The sequence below is a fragment of the Bos taurus genome, chromosome 17 (genome assembly GCF_002263795.3).
Source record: "Bos taurus isolate L1 Dominette 01449 registration number 42190680 breed Hereford chromosome 17, ARS-UCD2.0, whole genome shotgun sequence".
NCBI lineage: Eukaryota > Metazoa > Chordata > Mammalia > Artiodactyla > Bovidae > Bos > Bos taurus.
The window spans coordinates 67800286-67823950 of record NC_037344.1 but is presented as its reverse complement, the minus strand read 5'-3'; the positions used below and the strand labels follow the sequence as shown (position 1 = coordinate 67823950).

The following is a 23665-nucleotide window of genomic DNA, read 5'->3' as shown; positions in this document are numbered from 1 at the left end:
CAAGAAATTTGGGGGAGTCTATAAAATGGAAAGCATCTGGTGTGAAGTCTATAAAAGACCACACTATCAAGCCATTTCAGATTCTTTTGTGAGTTGAAATTTGGCTTAATATAAATGGCTTCCAAGTGGTATTGCTTCCTTCTGTTCTCACAGAGGATATTAAAGCACTGAAGAATGGTGTAGTTTAGTTAGGTAGATGTAAAAATCCTGGGAGGATCAACATCGGGTAAATATCATCTCTTCCAGTATTGAAAATGAAATGATAATAGGGTAACTTAGTAATAGAAAAAGTAAAGATGAAATGCAAGTTCTGATACTGAGAGAGAAGAAGTGTATTTCATTTTAAATTATGTTCTAAGGAAGATAAAAGCATGAGGATTTTTTTTCTCTCTTTTGAAGTGAGCAAATGAAGGTCAACAAAATCTTACTATACACTAATTTAGTCATTTTCATAGATAGGGAAAATCTTTCCTAAATAAAATTGAAAAGTAAGTATCATCAAGAGACTGTAAAAGATAGACCCATAATCAGGAAAATGAAGGTGCTGATATGATAAATTAGCATCTGGCTCCCTTAACCATCTTATGGAGCTACAAGCATGACATGGCTTTGTTTTCCTGTAGTCACTTCCTCAACCATGTTCTGTGAAACCCCTCTTTTTGAGCAGATTCTCAGTTCCATACCTTTGTGTATACTTTAGAATACTTTAAAAATTGCAGTTTAAAACTCCAATAGTATATCCAGTTTAAAGTTCTTCCCTTCCCCTTTGTCCAAAGCCAGTGGCTCAGGCTTCATCATGAAAAAAATTTTCCCTGTCTCTTCTGGGTCTCCAGCTCTTCCAGTGAGTTAGAAGGAAGGAAGTGTAAAGAGTTTAATGTCTCACTTGACTGGTCCAGTTGTAGCTCACTCAGTGTTGATTGTTGCAGTTTCTCTAGTCTCCATTGGCAGATGTCCAAATGCTAGTTCTATTATGGAGGCACATGTATGAATATTTTGAAGGGCCCTTTAGGAACGTCTCCATTGCAGTTTCTTAATATGAGAGACTAAGTTCCAGTTCTGTCTCTTCCAGCCTCTCTGAGGTTCCACCTCTAGTGATACAATCTAAAGCCCCCTGCTACTGGAATCCCCTTGCCTCCAGGCAGTCTTCCTGGGTAAGGTACCAGCAAGATATCCCAAGTCACCTTCTATGATAACTGAATTTGGAATTTCTTATATCTTTGCCATGCCAGTTGATGGGAGTTTAACCTATTCTACTGTTGCCCCTTTCTGCTCGTTTTCTCAAATTATAAGAGCAGATCAACTATTCATTGCCTAGTAATTCTTAAAAGTGTAGTCTTTAGAGCAGCAGCAGCATCACCTTGAAATTTATGAGAGATATAAATTCTTCAGCCTGATGGGGCCGGTTTGTCTGTATTCTAATGTGCTTGAACAGCTGGTGGGATATCCAAATGGTGAATGAGTTTCTCTTATTACAGATACTCTTAATGATTAATTATTGTATTTTGAATATAATTTAGCCATTGTAAATTAGTGGAGGTAGCGCATGACATGTCATAGATATTCTTTGGGCTGGAGAAACAAGTTACAGGTCCATATGTAAAGCGTTGCCTCATGTGAATTGAAAGAAATGTTTGAATATGCATGGAAGAGTTCAGGCAGTAATGGGAAGGAGGAGTTAAATTTTTTATTTTGTAGTCTTTTTTATTTTGTAGTCTTCTATCTGTTCACATTTTACCATAATATATTTTAACTGTATAATTACAACTAGTTTAACAAAAAAGTATCTCACCTGTGACCTTATCTCTGGACTTAAACATCCTAATTCTAAAACCTTCATGTTAATATATTTAAACTCTGACCTGGCTTCTTTCATTTATTCAGATTTTATCCTGATAATTTTAGTTGTATTTCCTTTTAGGGTCTCATCAGAGAGCTATTATTTTCCCATATAGTCTGAGGTTCACTTCTGTGTTTGTTTTATTTTCAATTTTTTTTTTATTGTGGTAAAACATAGTAACAGAAAATTTGTTGGTATTTAATCCTTTTTTTCAATGAACATATTCCTCTACCTCCCTATTCCTCCTCCACAGGACAAGCAACATTTCCTGAAAGGACAGCCTTGAAATTAATAGCTACAACCAAGTCTGGGCTGTTTGAGAGCAGAGGACAATCCAGAACAGAAGATAGACACAGAAGATCAGAGTCAGATAATACATAGGTCAGGTATCAAGCTGTTCATGAGAGCAAGAGCCAGGCTTTGGGTGAGATTTCTGAGTATTCAGAGACAGGGAAGAAAAAACTTGGATAAGGAGTAGGTACCAAGTGATTAGGACTCAGTTTAGGAGATTGAGGATTAAACATAAGATAATTGATTACATTGCTAATATGGAACAATAGTAACAAGAAATGAGCTTGCTAATATATTTTTTCTGCAAAAAACAGAAACTGATCTTGGAGTATGAGTGGACTTGACCTGACCTGGAAGAGGTAAGTAGGCGGCACTTTGAGAGAAAGGTTGGAGGGCAAGGCAGTCGTGTCAGGTTCCATTTACTTTCTTTACATTTTGTATTAGGAAAAAAAGAGTAAGGTTTGGAGTAGGAATATAAAAACTCCGAAGCTAAACCACTTACCATTTGCACCTCCCTCTGTCAAAACACACACACACACACATAGGAGATCTTTGTGGCTTTGGTTGTTGTGTTCAATAATCTTTTACTGGGATACATGATGCATTTATGACCTGATGAAATAAGACTACACTTTTATTAATAGGGTGAATATTTCAGTATTACCTTTCAGAAACTGACTTTTAAAAAAGATTAAAGCCTCTTATTTAGTAACATATCTTTTGATGTTTCTGTCTTTACCAAATCCTGGTTTGTATTAGAACTTCTATTTCTGGGGAGATTATTGAGAAAGTTATTGAAAAATAGGCTTAGATACATCTGGAATTTTTCAAATTGTCTCACCCATTTCAGTAGTTTCTAGATATAAGTTTAAATGAAGTCCATACTATCTTCAAGCTAAAATCTCCTAGGTTTTGCTTTTTGGATGAATTTATTATCTTTCTTCCCTTCCTCCCACCCTTTCATCCTTCCTCTGTCTCTCAGTCCTCAGACCCAGGTCCCTTATCCATTTAAATGCATTTTTATTATTATTTAGAATTTTCCTCTAAGCTTTTTGAGGTAAAACTTTAAGATTTTATATAAAATTAAGGCAAAATATTTTATATGTAGAAACATTTATATATAAATTTATATATAAATATAACATTTATATGTTATATATGTAGAAACATTTTATATATAGAAAGTCTAAGTAAGTTGACTAAGATATAGAATAAGTGAGAGTACAATAAAATAAGTAGCATTACACTTGGCAGGTATGAAAATTGTGACTGTTACTTGTCATTAAGATCTGACTAATTTCAGGAAGCAGAGGTTTTTTTTATTTCTTTTTCTTCAGTTGGAACTGATTCTGACACAGAATAGTCACTGTGTTTTAGGATTGGAATTTAAAAATCTTATCTTTGAGTTGGTGATGCTAAAGTTGGTGAGAATTATAGGAAACAACCTTTCCACCTATTTTTTGGAGGCAGAAAAGTTTGTGTACTTTTTTTTTAAGAGTTTATAGTCATAGATGAACCATATTAGGCTAGCATATGTTGTTATAAAGGTTAGTTTCATCTTTATTTGGCCTTTTTAGCTTTGTTCTGTTTCATTGGCTCTAATGTGTCTAAACAAGACACCATATACAGCCATGGTGTTCTTAGTAGAATAATGTGAAATATTGACATATTTTATCTTTTAGATGCTCTATAGATTATAATTATAGAAAATGGTTACAATAAATTAATATCATCAGCAAATGTCTGTGAATAAAATAACTCATTTAACCGAGAATGTTATTGATCTGTTCTCTCAACTTTCCATGCTGACGTCAGTCTGCTGATTTTTTATTTTTGTTGTCTGATGCTAGAAGGAGAATGATAGCTCATGCCAAAGAGTTAAAAATTTATGAGAGGAAGAGTTTTAAATAAAGAGAATTATATATTAACGTAAATTTTCTGTGATTGCCGGGAGAAATATCAATAACCTCAGATATGTAGATGACACCACCCTTATGGCAGAAAGTGAAGAGGAACTCAAAAGCCTCTTGATGAAAGTGAAAGAGGAGAGTGAAAAAGTTGGCTTAAAGCTCAGCATTCAGGAAACTAAGATCATGGCATCTTGTCCCATCACTTCATGACAGATAGATGGGGAAACAGTGGCCGACTTTGTTTTTTGGGCTCCAAAATCACTGCAGATGGTGATTGCAGCCATGAAATTAAAAGATGCTTACTCCTTGGAAGGAAAGTTATGACCAACCTAGATAGCATATTGAAAAGCAGAGACATTACTTTGTCAACAAAGGTGCATCCAGTCAAGGCTATGGTTTTTCCAGTGGTCATGTATGGATGTGAGAGTTGGACTATAAAGAAAGCTGAGTGCCAAAGAATTGATGCTTTTGAACTGTGGTGTTAGAGAAGACTCTTGAGAGTCCCTTGGACAGTAAGGAGATCCAACCAGTCCATCCTAAAGGAGATCAGTCCTGGGTGTTCTTTGGAAGGATGATGCTGAAGCTGAAACTCCAATACTTTGGCTACCTCATGCGAAGAGTTGACTCATTTGAAAAGACCCTGATGCTGGGAGGGATTGGGGGCAGGAGGAGAAGGGGACGACAGAGGATGAGATGGTTGGATGGCATCACCGACTCAATGGACATGGCTTTGGGTGGATTCTGGGAGTTGGTGATGGACAGGGAGGCCTGGCGTGCTATGGTTCATGGGATTGCAAAGAGTCTGATATGACTGAGGAACTGAACTGAAATTTTCTGTGAATTGGGGAAAACTGATGACTTTTTTTTTTTTTTTTCATACTGTTCACGGGGTTCTCAAGGCAAGAATACTGAAGTGGTTTGCCATTCCCTTCTCCAGTGGACCACATTCTGTCAAATCTTTCCACCATGACCCGCCTGTCTTGGGCGGCCCCACGGGCATGGCTTAGTTTCATTGAGTTAGAACCATTCAACTTCAGCTTCTTCAGCATTACTGGTTGGGGCATAGACTTGGATTACTGTGATATTGAATGGTTTGCCTTGGAAACGAACAGAGATCATTCTGTCGTTTTTGAGATTGCATCCAAGTACTGCATTTTGGACTCTTTTGTTGACCATGATGGCCACTCCATTTCTTCTGAGGGATTCCTGCCTGCAGTAGTAGATATAATGGTCATCTGAGTTAAATTCACCCATTCCAGTCCATTTCAGTTCGCTGATTCCTAGAATGTCGACATTCACTCTTGCCATCTCTTGTTTGACCACTTCCAATTTGCCTTGATTCATGGACCTGACATTCCAGGTTCCTATGCAATATTGCTCTTTACAGCATCGGACCTTGCTTCTATCACCAGTCACATCCACAGCTGGGTATTGTTTTTGCTTTAGCTCCATCCCTTCATTCTTTCTGGAGTTATTTCTCCACTGATCTCCAGTAGCATATTGGGCACCTACTGACCTGGGGAGTTTCTCTTTCAGTATCCTATCATTTTGCCTTTTCATACTGTTCATGGGGCCCCAACCAGTAACGCTGAAGAAGCTGAAGTTGAACGGTTCTACGAAGACCTACAAGACCTTTTAGAACTAACACCCAAAAAAGATGTCCTTTTCATTATAGGGGACTGGAATGCAAAAGTAGAAAGTCAAGAAACACCTGGAGTAACAGGCAAATTTAGCCTTGGAATACGGAATGAAGCAGGGCAAAGACTAATAGAGTTTTGCCAAGAAAATGCACTGGTCATAACAAACACCCTGTTCCAACAACACAAGAGAAGACTCTATACATGGACATCACCAGATGGTCAACACCGAAATCAGACTGATTATATTCTTTACAGCCAAAGATGGAGAAGCTCTATACAGTCAGCAAAAACAAGACCAGGAGCTGACTGTAGCTCAGACTATGAACTCCTTATTGCCAAATTCAGACTTAAATTGAAGAAAGTAGGGAAAACCACTAGACCATTCAGGTATGACCTAAATCAAATCCCTTATGATTATACAGTGGAAGTGAGAAATAGATTTAAGGGCCTAGATCTGATAGATAGAGTGCCTGATGAACTATGGAATGAGGTTCGTGACATTGTACAGGAGACAGGGATCAAGACCATTCCCATAGAAAAGAAATGCAAAAAAGCAAAATGGCTGTCTGGGGAGGCCTTACAAATAGCTGTGAAAAGAAGCGAAAAGCAAAGGAGAAAAGGAAAGATATAAACATCTGAATGCAGAGTTCCAAAGAATAGCAAGAAGAGATAAGAAAGCCTTCTTCAGCGATTAATGCAAAGAAATAGAGGGAAACAACAGAATGGGAAAGACTAGGGATCTCTTCAAGAAAATCAGAGATACCAAAGGAACATTTCAAGCAAAGATGAGCTCGATAAAGAACAGAAATGGTATGGACCTAACAGAAGCAGAAGATATTAAGAAGAGATGGCAAGAATACACAGAAGAACTGTACAAAAAAGATCTTCACAACCCAGATAATCACGATGGTGTGATCACTGACCTCGAGCCAGACATCCTGGAATGTGAAGTCAAGTGGGCCTTAGAAAGCATCACTACAAACAAAGCTAGTGGAGGTGATGGAATTCCAGTTGAGCTATTTCAAATCCTGAAAGATGATGCTGTGAAAGTGCTGCACTCAATATGCCAGCAAATTTGGAAAACTCAGCAGTGGCCACAGGACTGGAAGAGGTCAGTTTTCATTCCAATCCCAAAGAAAGGCAATGCCAAAGAATGCTCAAACTACCACACAATTGCACTCATCTCACACGCTAGTAAAGTAATGCTCAAAATTCTCCAAGCCAGGCTTCAGCAGTACGTGAACCGTGAACTTCCAGATGTTCAAGCTGGTTTTAGAAAAGGCAGAGGAACCAGAGATCAAATTGCCAACATCCGCTGGATCATGGAAAAAGCAAGAGAGTTCCAGAAAAACATCTATTTCTGCTTTATTGACTATGCCAAAGCCTTTGACTGTGTGGATCACAATAAACTGTGGAAAATTTTGAAAGAGATGGGAATACCAGACCACCTGATCTGCCTTTTGAGAAATTTGTATGCAGGTCAGGAAGCAACAGTTAGAACTGGACATGAAACAACAGACTGGTTCCAAATAGGAAAAAGAGTACATCAAGGCTGTATATTGTCACCCTGCTTATTTAACTTATATGCAGAGTACATCATGAGAAATGCTGGACTGGAAGCAACACAAACTGGAATCAAGATTGCCGGGAGAAATATCAATAACCTCGGATATGCAGATGACACCACCCTTATGGCAGAAAGTGAAGAGGAACTCAAAAGCCTCTTGATGAAAGTGAAAGTGGAGAGTGAAAAAGTTGGCTTAAAGCTTAACATTCAGAAAACGAAGATCATGGCATCCAGTCCCACCACTTCACGGGAAATAGATGGGGAAACAGTGGAAACAGTGTCAGACTTTATTTTTTTGGGCTCCAAAATCACTGCAGATGGTGATTGCAGCCATGAAATTAAAAGACGCTTACTCCTTGGAAGGAAAGTTATGACCAACCTAGATAGCATATTGAAAAGCAGAGACATTACTTTGCCAACAAAGGTCTGTCTAGTCAAGGCTATGGTTTTTCCAGTGGTCATGTATGGATGTGAGAGTTGGACTGTGAAGAAGGCTGAGCGCGGAAGAATTGATGCTTTTGAACTGTGGTGTTGGAGAAGACTCTTGAGGGTCCCTTGGACTGCAAGGAGATCCAACCAGTCCATTCTGAAGGAGATCAGCCCTGGGATTTCTTTGGAAGGACTGATGCTAAAGCTGAAGCTCAGTACTTTGGCCACCTCATGCGAAGAGTTGACTGCTGCTGGGAGGGATTGGGGGCAGGAGGAGAAGGGGATGATAGAGGATGAGATGGCTGGATGGCATCACTGACTCGATGGACGTGAGTCTGAGTGAACTTCGGGAGTTGGTGATGGATGGGGAAGCCTGGCGTACTGCGATTTATGGGGTCTCAAAGTTTTGGACACAACTCAGCGACTGATCTGATCTGATCTGATCTGATGACTTTTTTCAAAAATAAGGCTTTATTATGATACTTTTTACATACCATAAAGTTTACCCTTTTAAGAGTAGAATTTCGTGGTTTTTCTTTTATTCACTAAGTTATGTAAGCACTATCCAATTCTAAATCATTTTCATCTCTCTCCAAAGAAATCCTGTACCCATCAGCAGCCATTCTTCCTGTCTCCTAACCGCTCCCCAACTCCTCCTTCCCTCTCCATCCCCCCATCCCACCCCTCCCCCACCCGACCCTGGCAACCATTCACCAGTTGACTTTCTTTCTCTACGAATTTGCCTGTTCTGGACATTTTGCATAAATGGAACCATACAGTATGTGTCACTTTCTTTTTTAGCAGCAGAACATCTGAATCTAAGTCTGGAAACATTAGCATTCTTACCAAAGCAAATTTGAACAAAACTTCAGTAATATTTCTAGACTGGATTTGTGTAGCATCCCAGGAAGTGGGTTTTGATTTGATGATAGATTTGATTTGATTTGCTGGTAGATTTGAGGATGATAGATTCATAAGCCCAGTGAATGGAGCATTTCAAGGAGGTGCTCTTTTGTTTAGAATTATTAGTGTTGTAAGAGAGAGGACTACTTAGTAGAAATGTGAACATGGAAAGACTTTAAGATACTAAATGAAAAAGGAAAATAATTTAAAATATTATTTGTACGTTTTGGTTTAATCTTTATGCCTACTTTGGTAGTTATTTGCTATTCAACCTTTGCCATTTATAATGTATAGCTAATCCCAGCTACTAACATGGACAGTCATCTTTTGCACTGTGTCCTGTGTGCAGAACACTACCAGTAATTGTGTTAGAGAATAAGAGTGTTTCTGTGGGAGGTAGATCTTCTGAAATACCTTTCATGCAAGTTAGTTTTTGTCTTATATGTGCGTTCAGAATAAACAGAAAATTCTTTACGATCTTAACTGCTGTTCCTTAAATTTGGTAATCGGTGTCCACTATCTGGCCCATTCATGTATTCTTAAAGTAGGAAGAAAAAGCCCTGTCTTGTTTTTATATCAATGGCCAGATAGACAGCACTTTAAAAAATTAGCATATGAATGTTTTGACTATCTCACTTAAGACAGCCTGTCAGTTTGGCAGCTCTGAGCCTGTTATTTCTGTGTCTTCTCTTTTCTCATTTTCATGTTTTGACAAATAAGATTGTACTTTTGACAAGTGATTTGTATTTCATCTAAGGTTTTCAAAGTGTTTTTAATTAATTTATTAAACTATCTAAAGATCGTTTTATGCACCCATTTTTAGGTAACATAAAATTCTCTTTAATACAAATGAAAATAGAAAGTGATAGTACTGAAGTTCTTGCAATAAAAAACATTATTGGACAAGAATTATATTTCAGAAGCTTATATTTTTTCACTTAAGCATTTTCAGACTTAGGCCAGAGTGTAGTACTGATTTAAGGGGAAAAGCCCCTTCTGGCATTGCTTGGGAGACTGTATCTTTCAGAACTGAAGGTATTTCCAAGGGTTGTTCAGTTGCTTAGTCATGTCTGACTCTTTGTGACCCCATGGACTGCAGCACGCCAGGCTTCCCTGTTCTTCACCATCTTCTGAAGCTTGCTCAGATCCTTTGGTAAATGAGTAAATGCTGTGCTGAAAATTTTATTGCTAAAGGAAATTCTGTCTATTTAATCTTATTTTATGGCTAGCATTAAATTCAGTGATTCGTTGAATGAATATTTAATGAGTACTTAATATGTTGGGACCTGTTTGAAGTACTGGACTTAGAGTGGTGAGCAATACAGATTCCAGTCTCTAGACCTTAGAATCTATTGGGTGACATAGTGATCAAATGAGTAAATAATGCATTTTCAAACCATAATATGTGGATGTGGCTTGAAGAAAACAAATAAGAGAATATATAGTGAATTTGGGGTGGGGAGTTGATTTTGTTCAGGAGTACTCCTTGAGGACTTGCTATTTATATTTGAAAAGAGACTCAAAATATTGAGAAGGAATACCTAGTCTGGAGGAAGAGATTTCCAGGCAGACATAACTGTAACCACTGAGGTCATGAAGGAAGCATAAGAAGGCAGGTCTGGCCACAGTTAAAGAAAAGTATGGTAAGAGATGAGGGTGAAAAGTAGAGGCTAGATGATGTAGGGCCTTGCAGGACATGGTAGAGGCTTTGTTATTTTTATACTTTTTGCAAAGTGAAAGTGAAGTCACTCAGTCATGTCCGACTCTTTGTGACCCCATGGACAGTAGCCTACCAGGCTCTGCCGTCCATGGGATTTTCTAGGCAAGAATACTGTAGTGGGCTGCCATTTACTTCTCCAGCAGATCTTCCCAACCCAGGGATTGAACCTGGGTCTCCTGCATTGCAGACAGACGCTTTACCGTCTGAGCCACCAGGGAAGCAATTTGTGCAAAGAGAAGCCTTAAGCGGTTTTCAAATGGGGAACTGCATGATCTAATTTATATTATTGAAAAATCATTCTGGCTTTCCTGGTAGCTCAGCTGGTAAAGAATCCACCTGCAATGCAGGAGATCCTGGTTTGATTCCTGGGTCAGGAAGATCCACTGGAGAATGGATGGGTGACCCACTCCAGTATTCTTGGGCTTCCCTTGTGGCTCATCTGGTAAAGAATCCGCCTGCAATGCGGGAGACCCGAGTTCGATCCCTGGGTTGGGAAGATCCGCTGGAGAAGGGAACTGCTACCCACTCCAGTATTCTGACCATGGTCTATGGAGTCATAAAGAGTTGGACATGACTGAGTGACATTCACTTTCACAGAGAGACTGGATCACAGGAGGCAGAGTGAAGCTCTTGTAGTCATCCAGTTGATATCCATGACTACTGTGGCTAAAGAAGAAGGGGTAGAGGTGATGCGAAGTGGCAGGATGTGAGTTAGAATTTGTAGGTAGAAAGTTGAGGACTCGCTAATGGGTTAGATGTTGAGGGCAAGCATAGGAGTGGAATCCAAAGTAACTGTTTTAATTTTTTGGCCTGAGCTGCTAGAGGAATAGAGATGCCATTAACTGAGATAAAATAAAGAATGAAGAATGACCAGATTACTGAGGGGAAACCAAGAGTTTTGTTGAAATGTCTGAGATGTTCTGTTAGATGTCTTAGTGAAGATGTTGAGTAGGCAGCTATTCATATAAGTCTGGAGCTCAGAGAGGTAGGAATTTGATGTATAAATATGGATGTCATCAATTACGAGGTGATATTTAGAGACTTGGGGCTAGCTGAGATCTGAGGGAGTACTTATAGGCAGGAGACTCTGCCTTGGAGCTCTCTAGCATACATACATATCCATTCATTCCTATATGTTTGTGCAAGAAAAACTTGTGTTCTCATATAAACAAAATCAAACCTGTTTATGTGAGTCAACCACAGTTCTTGGTTGCAAGTGAAAGTCGTTCAGTCATGTCCGACTCTTTGCGACCCCATGGACTATACAGTCCATGGAATTCTCCAGGGCAGAATACTCGAGTGGGTAGCCATTCCCTTCTCCTGGGGATCTTCCCAAACCCAGGGGTCGAACCCAGGTCTCCTGCATTGCAGGCAGGTTCTTTGCCAGTTGAGCTACCAGGGAAGCCCAAGAATACTGGAGGGGGTAGCCTATCCCTTCTCCAGCAGATTTTCCTGACCCAGAAATCGAACTGGGGTCTCCTGCATTGCAGGTGATTCTTTACCAGCTGAGCTACCAGGGAAGCCCTTGGTTGCAAGTTTAACAGAAAACAATTATAACTGTTTTATTCCAAAGGTACATGGATTTCAGCCATAATGGGCCCACAGCAACTGCTATATCCTGGAGCTGGATGTTGTAGGTCATGATGAGCTCCCTGGTACTGATGATCACAGTAGCTAGCTGCTGCTATGGGTCCTGCCAGAATAAATTCTCTCTCTTACTATTCTTTGAGTCACTTGTTTCACATTCAGACTTTTGGCAAAGAGCTTTGCCAGAGATACTATGTTTCATCCCAATTATCAGGTGGTAGATATCAAATTATCTGACTTTTTCTTACTGTCATGAGAGATACTTCCTACATTCCACCAAGACTCAGATAATGGGGAATTCCTCAAACAGAGGCTAAGTTCGGATACCAGGGAGTTCAACAACTACCATTCACAGGTGTCCATTTTGTGAGTGTGATCTCTTTGGTTGCTTCTTAATTACAGAGCTAGCAACAAGTCAGCGCTTTCAAATGGACTTCAAGAGTCATATTTTCTTTTACTGACTTTCTTCTCTCATAGCCTTTATTCTGCCAAAGCATTGAAACGAGATCTACTTTCCCTGTGTTCCTTTTAACCATAACCAGAGAAATTATAGCCATTTTTGCATAAAAACAGACAAGTAAATAAGCCCCCTGTTCAAGCTTCTTTATTATGTTAAATTTAGCATAATAAAACACTGCCCCTGCACATTCAGGTTTCCTTTAAGAAGGTTGAGAAACCCAAAGCTGTATGTTCTGCCCCAAATATCTGACCACTGAACTGACTCGAGATAAATCCTGTGAATTCTAAGTAAAGATAACATATGCTGAAATTTTTCCCAGGTTAATAAATTATATAGCACCAATTATGCATGCTCTATAGCTATGGCTACCTGGTAGAGACAGGTAACAAAATTGTAGCCCAGAATATTGTAGTCCATTGATCTGATCTATATGAGAAAATTGTAACACAGTCATGGAGTCATGGTATTCTTAAGATAGAAGATTCATTATTTACCAAAGAGATAAAGTATTTCCAGGTTAGTACCCATGTCCTTTAATTGAATGCTGGACTTTTTCATTGAGTGGTAGATTTTGTTGTCTTCTTTCAAAGAGTATTGAACTTTGTTCTGCTAAATAGTTAAGTTACTTGTAGATTAAATGTGCTTTTTTCAAGACTGGTTTTTAAACTTTGTCAGGGTAGGTTTACAGTATACTCTAGTGTCATTAACCTCTTCTATTGAGAAATGACTCTTCTGAGGTCTCTACTGAATGCTCTAGGTATTCCCTCCACTCTAGCTATTGGAACTTAAAAGACTTACAGCCCTAGAGAGTTCTGACAGTTGTTCATCTTACAGTTTTCCTTCACTTAGCCTAATGGAGTTTTACCCTATTTTGGGCAACTTTGTATTCATCCAAAACTCAAGAAGACCGTCTGTTGATTTCTAGAGAAGCATGTCCACATCGCCCCCTTAGGGTTCATCTTCTTCATTTCTCTGCCCTGAATGTTCCAGCTTCCTTGGCATCCTCAGACTCTGACTCCTCAAGACCATTGTGCTCTGCTTGGGATCCCTTTCCTCCTCTGTGGTCCAGAAAGTGTCTCCAGGCAGAAATCCAGGGTGATCACAGGGGTTACCTCCTTTGTTTTGCTTCTCTCAAGGTTCATGGACTATGTGCATATTGTTGTCTGAAATAGTACAAAAACAGTGTTTTTCCTGTATTTTATTCAGTTTTCTAGTTATGTTAAGAGAGTACGCCTGGTCCCAGTTGCTGTGTCACGAACTGAAGCAGAAGTCTCATTAGAAAAATGATTTTACCACTGAAATATATGAAGATTAGAATCTGACAGGTGTGGCCCTTAATATATAATCAATACAAAATCCTTAGTGTGATAAAGAGAAAAAAAAATCAAGTCAGGGTTAGCATAGTAAAACAACAACAGTAACAAAAGCAGTAAACATACAGCATTACATACAGGATATATTATATATATATATGTGTGTGTGTGTGTGTGTGTATAATTACATATATAATTTAAAACTGCCAACAACCATACTTTGGTATTATTATCTCTATTTTACAAAGTTGGAAATTGAAGTACAGAAAAATGAAGTAACCCAGGGTCAGATAGCTAGTTGGTAGATCTAGAGTTTGAACCAGGCATAATTAGCCAAATAAAAAATGCTGCCTCAGGAAACTGGGCAGGTGTCCCACCCATCCCAACTGAGCAGTGAATTATATTGTATTTTTTCTTTTTTCACCAAAGCTTTATACATGTCATCATTATGTGAATGAACTACAAATCTCTTTATAGCTATAGCTATAGATACAGATACATATCCTTAGCTCCAGGCAGTACCTCCACCTGCCTAGTTTACATTCCTGTGAATCTCTTATGACTACCTTAGACCTTTAAGTCTCAAACTGAATTTAATACCTACCTGTTCTTTCTGTGATCCATACCTTAGTTAATGGGGGTATCTCTTTTTCTAAAAGATGGTGAAAAATTTAGGGATCATCTTTAAATCCTTCCTTCTCTGTCTCTTTCACGTAACAACCTCCTGTTGTTGTTGTATGTGTGTGAGCCACTCAGTTGCTTGGTGTGACTCTTGGTGACCTCATGGACTGTAGCCTGCCAGGCTCCTCTGTCCATGGAATTCTCCAGGTAAGAATACTGGAATGGGTAGCCATTCCCTTCTCTAGGCGATCTTCCCAACCCAGGCATCGAACATGGGTCTCCTGCATTGTAGGGAGATTCTTTACCATCTGAACCACCCCGGAAGCCTAGGCCATGTTTTGCTTGTGAAATGTCTCTCAAGAAAGGCCTTTCTCTGTTTCTGCTGCCCTGATTCAAGACCTCTTCATCCCTTACTGAGCTATTGCAACAGAAACTTCTTTGGCTTTCCTGTCTTTTTTGTTCTCATATGCTTTTCTGTCCTTCACAGTATACTTCCAGAGTTGGCATGAAACTCAGATAGATTTGCTGATGCCTTAATTAAGAACCTGTGCTGCTCACCCTTGTATTCTAAGTCAGGAGTTAAGAATGAGACTTGAGAATCTGACTCTAGTTTCCTTTCTTTTAGCCATGATTCTTTGGGAATTCTTTGGGAGTTAACCCATTAGTCTTAATTTCCTCTTCTGTAAAATGGACATAATGATAGTTCCTCCTCATAAAGGTGTTAAGAAGAATCAACAAATAAAAACATATACATATAAAAGACTTCTGTGCTTAGTACATACTCAATAAATGATAGTTATTATTGTTAAGGTAATAGCATTCACAGCCCTCTAACCTTAAGTAGGCTATGCCTTGCCTCATGTTATATGTCTCAGATCAATAAGATGACTTACTAATGTGGTCCATGTTTTCATGCCTCCATGTTTTGGCTTACACTCTGTTCCTTCAGTCTGGCACATTCCTTCCCCAGCCTTTTCTCTGCTTGCTGAAAGGACACTGTGCCACCTCTCCAGTAAACCCTTTCTTAGTTACAACAGTCAGAATTAATTACTCTTTAGGGCTCTCATAGTCTTAAATGAGGGTGTTTGCTATGACCAGTGCATTCTCTTGGCAAAACTCCGTTAGCCTTTGCCCTACTTCATTCCGTATTCCAAGGCCAAATTTGCCTGTTAAAGTAATGCTCAAAATTCTCCAAGCCAGGCTTCAGCAATACGTGAACCGTGAACTTCCTGATGTTCAAGCTGGTTTTAGAAAAGGCAGAGGAACCAGAGATCAAATTGCCAACATCCGCTGGATCATGGAAAAAGCAAGAGAGTTCCAGAAAAACATCTATTTCTGCTTTATTGACTATGCCAAAGCCTTTGACTGTGTGGATCACAATAAACTGTGGAAAATTCTAAAAGAAATGGGAATACCAGACTACCTGACCTGCCTCTTGAGGAAACCTATATGCAGGTCAGGAAGCAACAGTTAGAAGTAGACATGAAACAACAGACTGGTTCCAAATAGGAAAAGGAGTACATCAAGGCTGTATATTGTCACCCTGCTTATTTAACTTATATGCAGAGTACATCATGAGAAACGCTGGGCTGGAAGAAGCAGAAGCTGGAATCAAGATTGCCGGGAGAAATATCAATAACCCCAGATATGCAGATGACACCACCCTTATGGCAGAAAGTGAAGAGGAACTCAAAAGCCTCTTGATGAAAGTGGAGAGTGAAATAGTTGGCTTAAAGCTCAACATTCAGAAAACTAAGATCATGGCATCTGGTCCCATCACTTCATGGGAAATAGATGGGGAAACAGTGGAAACAGTGTCAGACTTTATTTTTTTGGGCTCCAGAATCATTGCAGATGGTGATTGCAGCCATGAAATGAAAAGACTCTTACTCCTTGGAAGGAAAGTTATGACCAACCTAGATAGTATAGACATTACTATGCCAACAAAAGCAGAGACATTACTTTGCCAACAAAGGTCCGTCTAGTCAAGGCTATGGTTTTCCCAGTGGTCATGTATGAATGTGAGAGTTGGACTGTGAAGAAGGCTGAACACCGAAGAATTGATGCTTTTGAACTGTGGTGTTGGAGAAGACTCTTGAGAGTCCCTTGGACTGCAAGGAGATCCAACCAGTCCATTCTGAAGGAGATCAGTCCTGGGATGTTCTTTGGAAGGACTGATGCTGAAGCTGAAACTCCAGTACTTTGGACACCTCATGTGAAGAGTTGACTCATTGGAAAAGACTCTGATGCTGGGAGGGATTGGGGGCAGAGGGAGAAGGGGATGACAGAGGCTGAGATGGCTGGATGGCATCACCAACTGAACGGACATGGGTTTGGATGAACTCCGGGAATTGGTGATGGACAAGGAGGCCTGGCTTGCTGCGATTCATGGGGTTGCAAAGAGTCGGAGACGACTGAGCGACTGAACTCAACTGAGTCTTAATGAGAGAATATGCCCTTAATTATTTCATCTTCTAGCACTTAGCTTGCTCTAAGAGCTTGGATTCTTAAAGTCAGATGAATGGCAAGATCAGTAAGGGTTAGCTGCTATTGTTATTGTTGTTTTTATTAGTTGTGTACTTGTCTTCTCCTTCAACCTCCACCACACTGCTCTGTCCTTAAGGGCAAAAATTATCTGATTTATTTTTGTCTCTTTTCATAGTACCTGGTAGAGTCCCTTGTATAGAATGAGAACTCAGTCTGATCTTGGTGAGGCAGCAATGAGCCGTGGCGTGAAGTGAGCTCTTAGTTCCCTGCCCAGGAATTGAACCTGGATAGTCTGGATGAGAACCAGGAATCCTAGCCACCAGACCAGCAAAGGGCTGGAGGCTAGGAACTATTTTTCTGTGGATTTTTACCCCCAGTGAAAAGTGCATCTATCATGGAGGCAGAAACTATAAATGCAGGTACAAAGCTTATTACTAGAGGCACAGCACAACAACAGGTCAGAGAGCACATAGAGAAATGCTGAGTTAAGACAGAAGCGAGGTGGAGATGCACACCGGGAGAGGAAGAGTGTAGGTTTCCCACCAGTGAGGAGGAGCGAAGTAACGATACGGTGAGTCGTTTACGTAAGTCAGCTCTTCCAGGTCTTTGTCTTCTTTCAGGCCAATTAATCTGGTTTCTTTCTCTACACCTGATGTATGCTGGGACCCTCCCCTGGATGGGCACACATCCCTCAGCCAAGGTGGATATCAAAGTGAAGGCTTCTGGGAGGACCACAACTCATTATGGACTGGTGTTATCCCTTGACTTTTGACCCATAGGGAGCCTTTCTGTGTATGTGTAGTGTTTCCCTTGTCCCCAGAGAGTGGGGAACAGAGATCCTTTAATCCTTTACTCAAACAGGGTTTTACTCCTCTTTGTCCTTGCTGTGACTATTACCTTGACTATTGTATGACTGTTACCTCAAAGTGCTGACAAGAGACAAATACTGGCTATTTATCCTGTTTCTGTTGTTACTTCTATTTCAGAGAGTAAATAGGAGGCTGATTGTAAATGCTTCAACTGGAGCCCACCATCTCTTGTCTCACAAAATGCTAATAGTTTGTATCTAGCCTGAAGCCCACTTCTATGTGCCCCATGAAATGCGAACAGTAGGCCAGTTGTAAATGTCTATCCTGGAGCCCATCTATCTCCTACATCAGTATGTGTTGAATTTACAGGATTGTGCTTCAGCTTCTCTGACACTGTCTGACATAGTGGAAGGAAGCAAGGTGGCTAAGGTTAGAGGTGATTCTCCCTGAAGGTTGTAGAGAAGTTTACTTCCAAGGAATGGGAACATGGTTCTAAATCTACTTGGTTGTGTGGCAGAATTCTTACTATAACAGGTTCTCTCTCTCTCTGTCTTTTTTTTTTTTAAAAGCAAAGCAAGGCCTTTAATATTCTGAAAGCACCCAGTTGTGTGAAATGTTACTAGTGATTGGCTTCCCAGGTGGTGGTGGTGCTGCTGCTGCTGCTGCTGCTGCTAAGACGCTCAGTCGTGTCCGACTCTGTGTGACCCCAGAGACGGCAGCCCACCAGGCTCCGCCATCCCTGGGATTTTCCAGGCAAGAGTAGTGGAGTGGGGTGCCATTGCCCTCTCCATCCCAGGTGGTACAGTGGTAAAGAATCTGCCTGCCAGTCAGGAGATGCAAGAGATGTGGGTTCAATTTCTGGGTTGGGATAATTCCCTCAAGTAGGAAATGGTAACCTGCACCAGTATTCTTGCCTGGAAAATTCTGTGGAGTCCGATAGGCTTCATGGAGTTGCCGAGAGTCAGACACAACTGAGTGACTGAGCACACACACATTACTAATGAGGCCACATTTTTTGGTCTCAAATATACTTCTGCCTTTGTCCCTTTACTTTCCTAATGTCTCTTTAGATACTTGAAAGTAGTTTAGAGATCTTTGGAAAAAATTAATGTATTTTCCAAATACTGTTTCACATTGAGTGTATTATTCTAAAACACAATAAATGTAAATAACTATGAGACTAGCTTTTCCAGGCATTTACCCTGTGATCAGTGTCAGACATATCACTCTTTAGGAAATCTTGAAGAAATTCACAACAATGAAAAAAGGTGTGTTTTCGCCATTCATTTCCTCTTTCTTGCTTTTGTTCACATTTGAATAGTCAAGTAGTTATTGAAGAAAACACTATTTTAATAGACTGTTTTACAGTATCTACTTTTAGGTACGTGATTTGCAAAGTGCTGTGTTAAAAACTGGAGTTGTACAGATGCCTTTTAGTAGCTGCGTATCTGAGAAATTGTGATCTTACTGTTTGACACTGGATCTTTCAAACAATAAGCTACACTGAGTTATGTTATCTTGGTAGCTCTATATAAGTAATTTCCAAAGGAGAAGGTATGCTGGTATGATAGTAATTCTATAAATATTTCAGGTATAATTACTAAATCAGTTTGGATTAAGCAAAATAAATAAAGGCACAAAGACAAAAAGCAATATGATTTAAGAGTATATTCATATTTATAGGCTTATAGGTAATGGTCCTCTGTTGAATGCTGTGTTGTGGTAAGTCGCTTCAGTTGTGTCTGGCTCTGTGCAACCTTACGGACTGTGTAGCCTGCCAGGCTCCTCTGTCCATGGGATTCTTCTGTCAAGTGGCACCGACTAAATGAAAGCCAAAACACTCACCAGTCAGTGGGGGAAGAAATACCATACAAATAAGTAACCCAAAGGAGGCATACCTAAAAAATTGAAAACCAACTGAAACCTTGTATCACCTTGAAGTTTTAGACTGATTATGTTTTTCTATCGAAACATAAATATCTCTGTCACCTTTCCTGTTACAATCCACTGTTCTCAGAGCCCCCCTCTGCCAATTTAAATAACTGTCTTAATTTACTAAGTCCAGTAACATCTGAGCATGGGGCAGCATCTGAGCGCCTCAGTCCACAGACCAGGTGTAGTATGCATATGGATTTACAGATGCCCTCAGAAAACCACCCCATAGATTAGGGACTGTGAAGGTCTCTTAATTTACATATGGGAAAGTGAAACCTTGAGTAGTTAAATCCACAGTCACAAATTATGACTTGCAGATGGAATTTAGACCTACAGGCATGTTTTGTTTGGCCTGTTAGGATGCTTTAAAACTTTTGAGCAAACAGTTAAAATCAGGAAAATTTTAGCTTCTCATGAAAATTTAGAGCATCTGGCATCGTTGGACTGATATTCCTGTATGACATCAATTGACTAGTGTTATGTTGTAACTCCTTCTTTTTCATGATTTATCTTTCTCCGGATTTATAAGCCTTACAGTTCCCTCTTATCTTACACCTGTTTCATTTATTCATGTCACCTGCCTTGCCCTTCTGAAAATTTTTGTTGTATAGCAAGTCAGAGGCAGAGCAAAAAATAGAAACTTTTATTCTGACCCCTAAGCAATTGTAGGTTCCTGCCTCCATTACTCAGGTGTTGGTTTATAAGCCCTGGATTCTAATCCTTCCATTACCATTGACTTGCCCCGTGGCATTGAAAAGGTCGGTTAATTCCTGTGATTTCAGTTTTGATATCTGTCAGAAGATCATTATAAACATTTTAACTATGCACATAATTTAAAAATCTAAAGGTTTATATACAAAGCAGCCTCATAAAGTCATGGTTAATATTTTGTTAGATTGCTTAAAAATATTGCTTCAGTGTGCCTCTTGACCACTGTTAATACGTTTAATGCTCTGCCTCCTACAGGATAAAGTCCAGATTTGTTTGCCTTACATTCTTCCCTACCATTTGGTTCCAACGTACCTTGCCAAAGTATCTTTTACTTTATATGGAATGGAATGAAATTTTATTCATTCATCATTCAATCTCTACCCTCCCTTCATTCTTTTATCCCATAAATATTGAGCACCTCTGCTGTGCCAGGCACTATGCTGGCCCCTGAGGATTACAGAGCTGAACAAGAAACATTCTGCCTCTAACATTCTCATACTTAAGCCTTAATTTTAGGCAGATTGATAGATTTTGTATCTTGACTACATCTTACATAGGCTTGCCTCCTTTGCTCACACTATTTGTCCTTTTCTTAAGTTATTTCATTCAACAAATATTTATTGACAGTTGTATCAGGCACTGTTCACTGGGTGTTGATTTTATGACAAAGTTCCTGCTCCATTGTAACTTACATTCTTGGGGATATAAGACATTAAATAAATAAACTCTTAATATATGCCATAAGGCCTATGAAGTAACTGTAGCAGCCCAAGGAAGAGAGACAGTAACAGTATGTGGGTCATAGTGCTATTGTTTTAGAAGGGATGATGAAAGACACCTTTTCTAATATGATATTTGAACTGAAGGAACTGAGGGTGAGATCCAAGAAGGTATTTGGGGGAAGAGTGGTTCAGGAAGAGGGTGCTTGATATATTCAGGGGACAGTGAGGTGGCCAGTATGGCAGGGTCTGAGAGAGTCTCTCCTACTTAGGAGGTGAGTTCTGTGATTCTGAAGAGCATTACTGCCTGTGATAAGGACCTTGGCTTTTGGCTCTAGAATGAGTTGTATCTCCTCTGAGTTTCTGTTTCAGATTCCTTTGTCACATCGTCCTTGGCCATCCCTGTTGAAAGTGGTTTCTTCTTCTGTCTCTTGGAATGCTGTTAACCACGTAACTCATTTGTTTAACTGACCAAGGCAAATGTCTGGTTGTCTTCTTATAGGTCTTCAGCTCTGTCCTAACTTCTTTTAACTTCTTCTAGTGTAGGGACTTAGTTTTATACCTTTCTATCCTATATGATGTTTTGCACCCTGTTGAGACTTAATATATGTTTGTTTTGTGAGGCTCTGACCTCAGATATCAGCAGCAGGAATTTGAAAGCAATGTCTAAGATGGAAGTGAAAGGACTTGGTGATAGACATAGGAATGATGTTAATTAAAGTTTTAGTTTGTGATCCTAGAAGAATAACAGTGCTATGGACAAATACAGGAAAGTTGGGAAGAGAAACTGATTTGGGGGAAGATTAATGAATTGGTTTGGAGTTTATTGAACTTCCGTGTTAGTAAGATATCCACGTTAAGCTGTGAAGAATGATTTGGATGTTAGAACATATACAGAGTATTGGTGTTATTTGTGACTCCAGCCTGCAGTATGTAATTTTAAGAGCAGGGACAGCCTCTTACTCATATTTCTAGTGTCTGGAACAGGGGCTGGCAAATAATAGGTGCTTCCATCATAGGCACTTAGTAGTTTTATTGAGCAGAGCAGTGAGGCTGCTGTGTACCTGTGATGCAGATTATGGCTTGAGCACTAGTGCTTCTTCCTTCAGCTGTAATTGCTGATATTATTTTTTTTTAAAGATAATGATTTCACCATCAGATTTCAGACTCAGGCTTAGAAAAAAAGACAAAAAATAATTTGTTTTAATTAACTGTTTTGGGTATTTTAATGACATTTGTATCTGATATTGTTAGTATCCAATCTGCTTATAATCATTCCCATCAGTCAGTCCTGCCAATGCATTATATTGTAGAGCTTTGAGAGTAATACGTTAAACGTGGTTGGAACAATGGAGTGATGGTACATCAGTTGTTTTTATTATGTATATCAGTTAGTATTCTAGTAGCTTACATTACCCATTAATTCCCATCTATCAAAGTAGCCTCATGGTGATAAGAATTACTAGATATGTTGGATGACAAATAATAGAATTACATTGTATTTTGTATTTGGAGATGTATCTCCTTAAGTAGGATGGAATCATTTTACAGATGCTGCATGAAACTTAATCTTGATAGCAATAATAAAATCAGTGCTAAATTTAGAGAAGCAGAGTCTACTTTTGATTAAAATTTTAATCTTGTCAAATACCTTAAATCTTTTTCCTTTAAGTCACACTTTTAGATTATATAGCCCTTTGGTCTAGAAACCTTTTCTATTTCTTTTTTCCTCTTGATATAACTCACAAATCAAGATCTTTTGAAATGGTCTCCTGCTTCTGTAGTTCTCTTCTGGTTCTGATTCCTTGGGAGCTGTGAGGTGCCTCTGAAACTGTATGCTTTACTTTTTGCTATGTAGCAGATGTCGTGGCACTAAGACCCAGAAACCATTTGCTCTGTGTGGCTGGAGCTGGGCAGGCTGTGCTCGCACTGAAGGGAAGGAAGTCATTAGTGCAGACTGAGCTGTGGAGTTGGGTTCTTGCAGGATTTCCTTCCAGCCTTTCCCCACTAAGGTTCTTGGGAATTAAAAAAAAAAAAAAAAATCTAAACACACAAACCAAGTTTTCCTATTTACAGTGTTAAGGGAAGGTAGACATTTCGGGAAGGGTAGATCCTTTCCCCAAGTTATCCAAGAAGGAAGAGAAAACAGCGTAAAGAAGCTCTGATTACAGATCTTTGGAATTTTCTTTGCTAAATTTTACAAACGAGAAATACACTCAGAATTTTGGGAATTGCTCCAGGCTGCGTGTGAGGGTTTGATTGCTTGTCTAATCTTTTTTTAAGAAGAGGAGAATTCGTCAAAAGGGGTTTGGATGGCAGGAACCCGACTGGGTTTCTGTAGCAGCTTGCGTTCTCCGGCTCTTCTCTGAGGGAGGGTCTCTGCGCCGGCTTGGAGACCCCTTGCTGCAAGCTCCTTTTGCGGGCGCTGGCCCGAGGGGAAAATGCTCCGCTCTGGCTGGAGTACGCTGGTTGCTGCTGGGACTTCCTAGCCCCGTGGGGAGCGTGTTCCTGGTTTGGGGATACTTCATTGAACTGAAGGCGAAAAGACTGGACTCTCCTGGGCTCTTTCCCTTCGCGGTGAATATGGGAAAGAATTAGGGGGTGGGAGGGAGGCAGCATGACTTGGAGTCGCCGCTGCCCTGCATCTGCCCCCAGCCCCCAGCCAGCATCTTGATGTTCCACATATCGGCTGTACAAATATGATGAAATGGCAGCCCCGGAAGAAG

The 23665-nt window shown here is 39.8% G+C and overlaps 1 protein-coding gene across 5 annotated transcripts in view; it reads left to right on the top strand.

Moving 5' to 3' along the window:
- Nucleotides 1–23665, top strand: part of TTC28 (tetratricopeptide repeat domain 28) — a 579079-nt gene that overhangs the window by 149076 nt on the left and 406338 nt on the right. For 2 of the 5 annotated variants that reach the window (XM_024977808.2, XM_024977807.2), the window contains exon 1: nt 1–23665. This exon is cut by the window's left edge and continues 43567 nt beyond it. The exons of the other annotated variants lie outside the window; for them this stretch is intronic. In XM_024977808.2, coding sequence (XP_024833576.1) covers nt 23639–23665 — 27 coding nt within the window. In that variant the 5' untranslated portion in view covers nt 1–23638. 5 annotated transcript variants of the gene reach the window in all.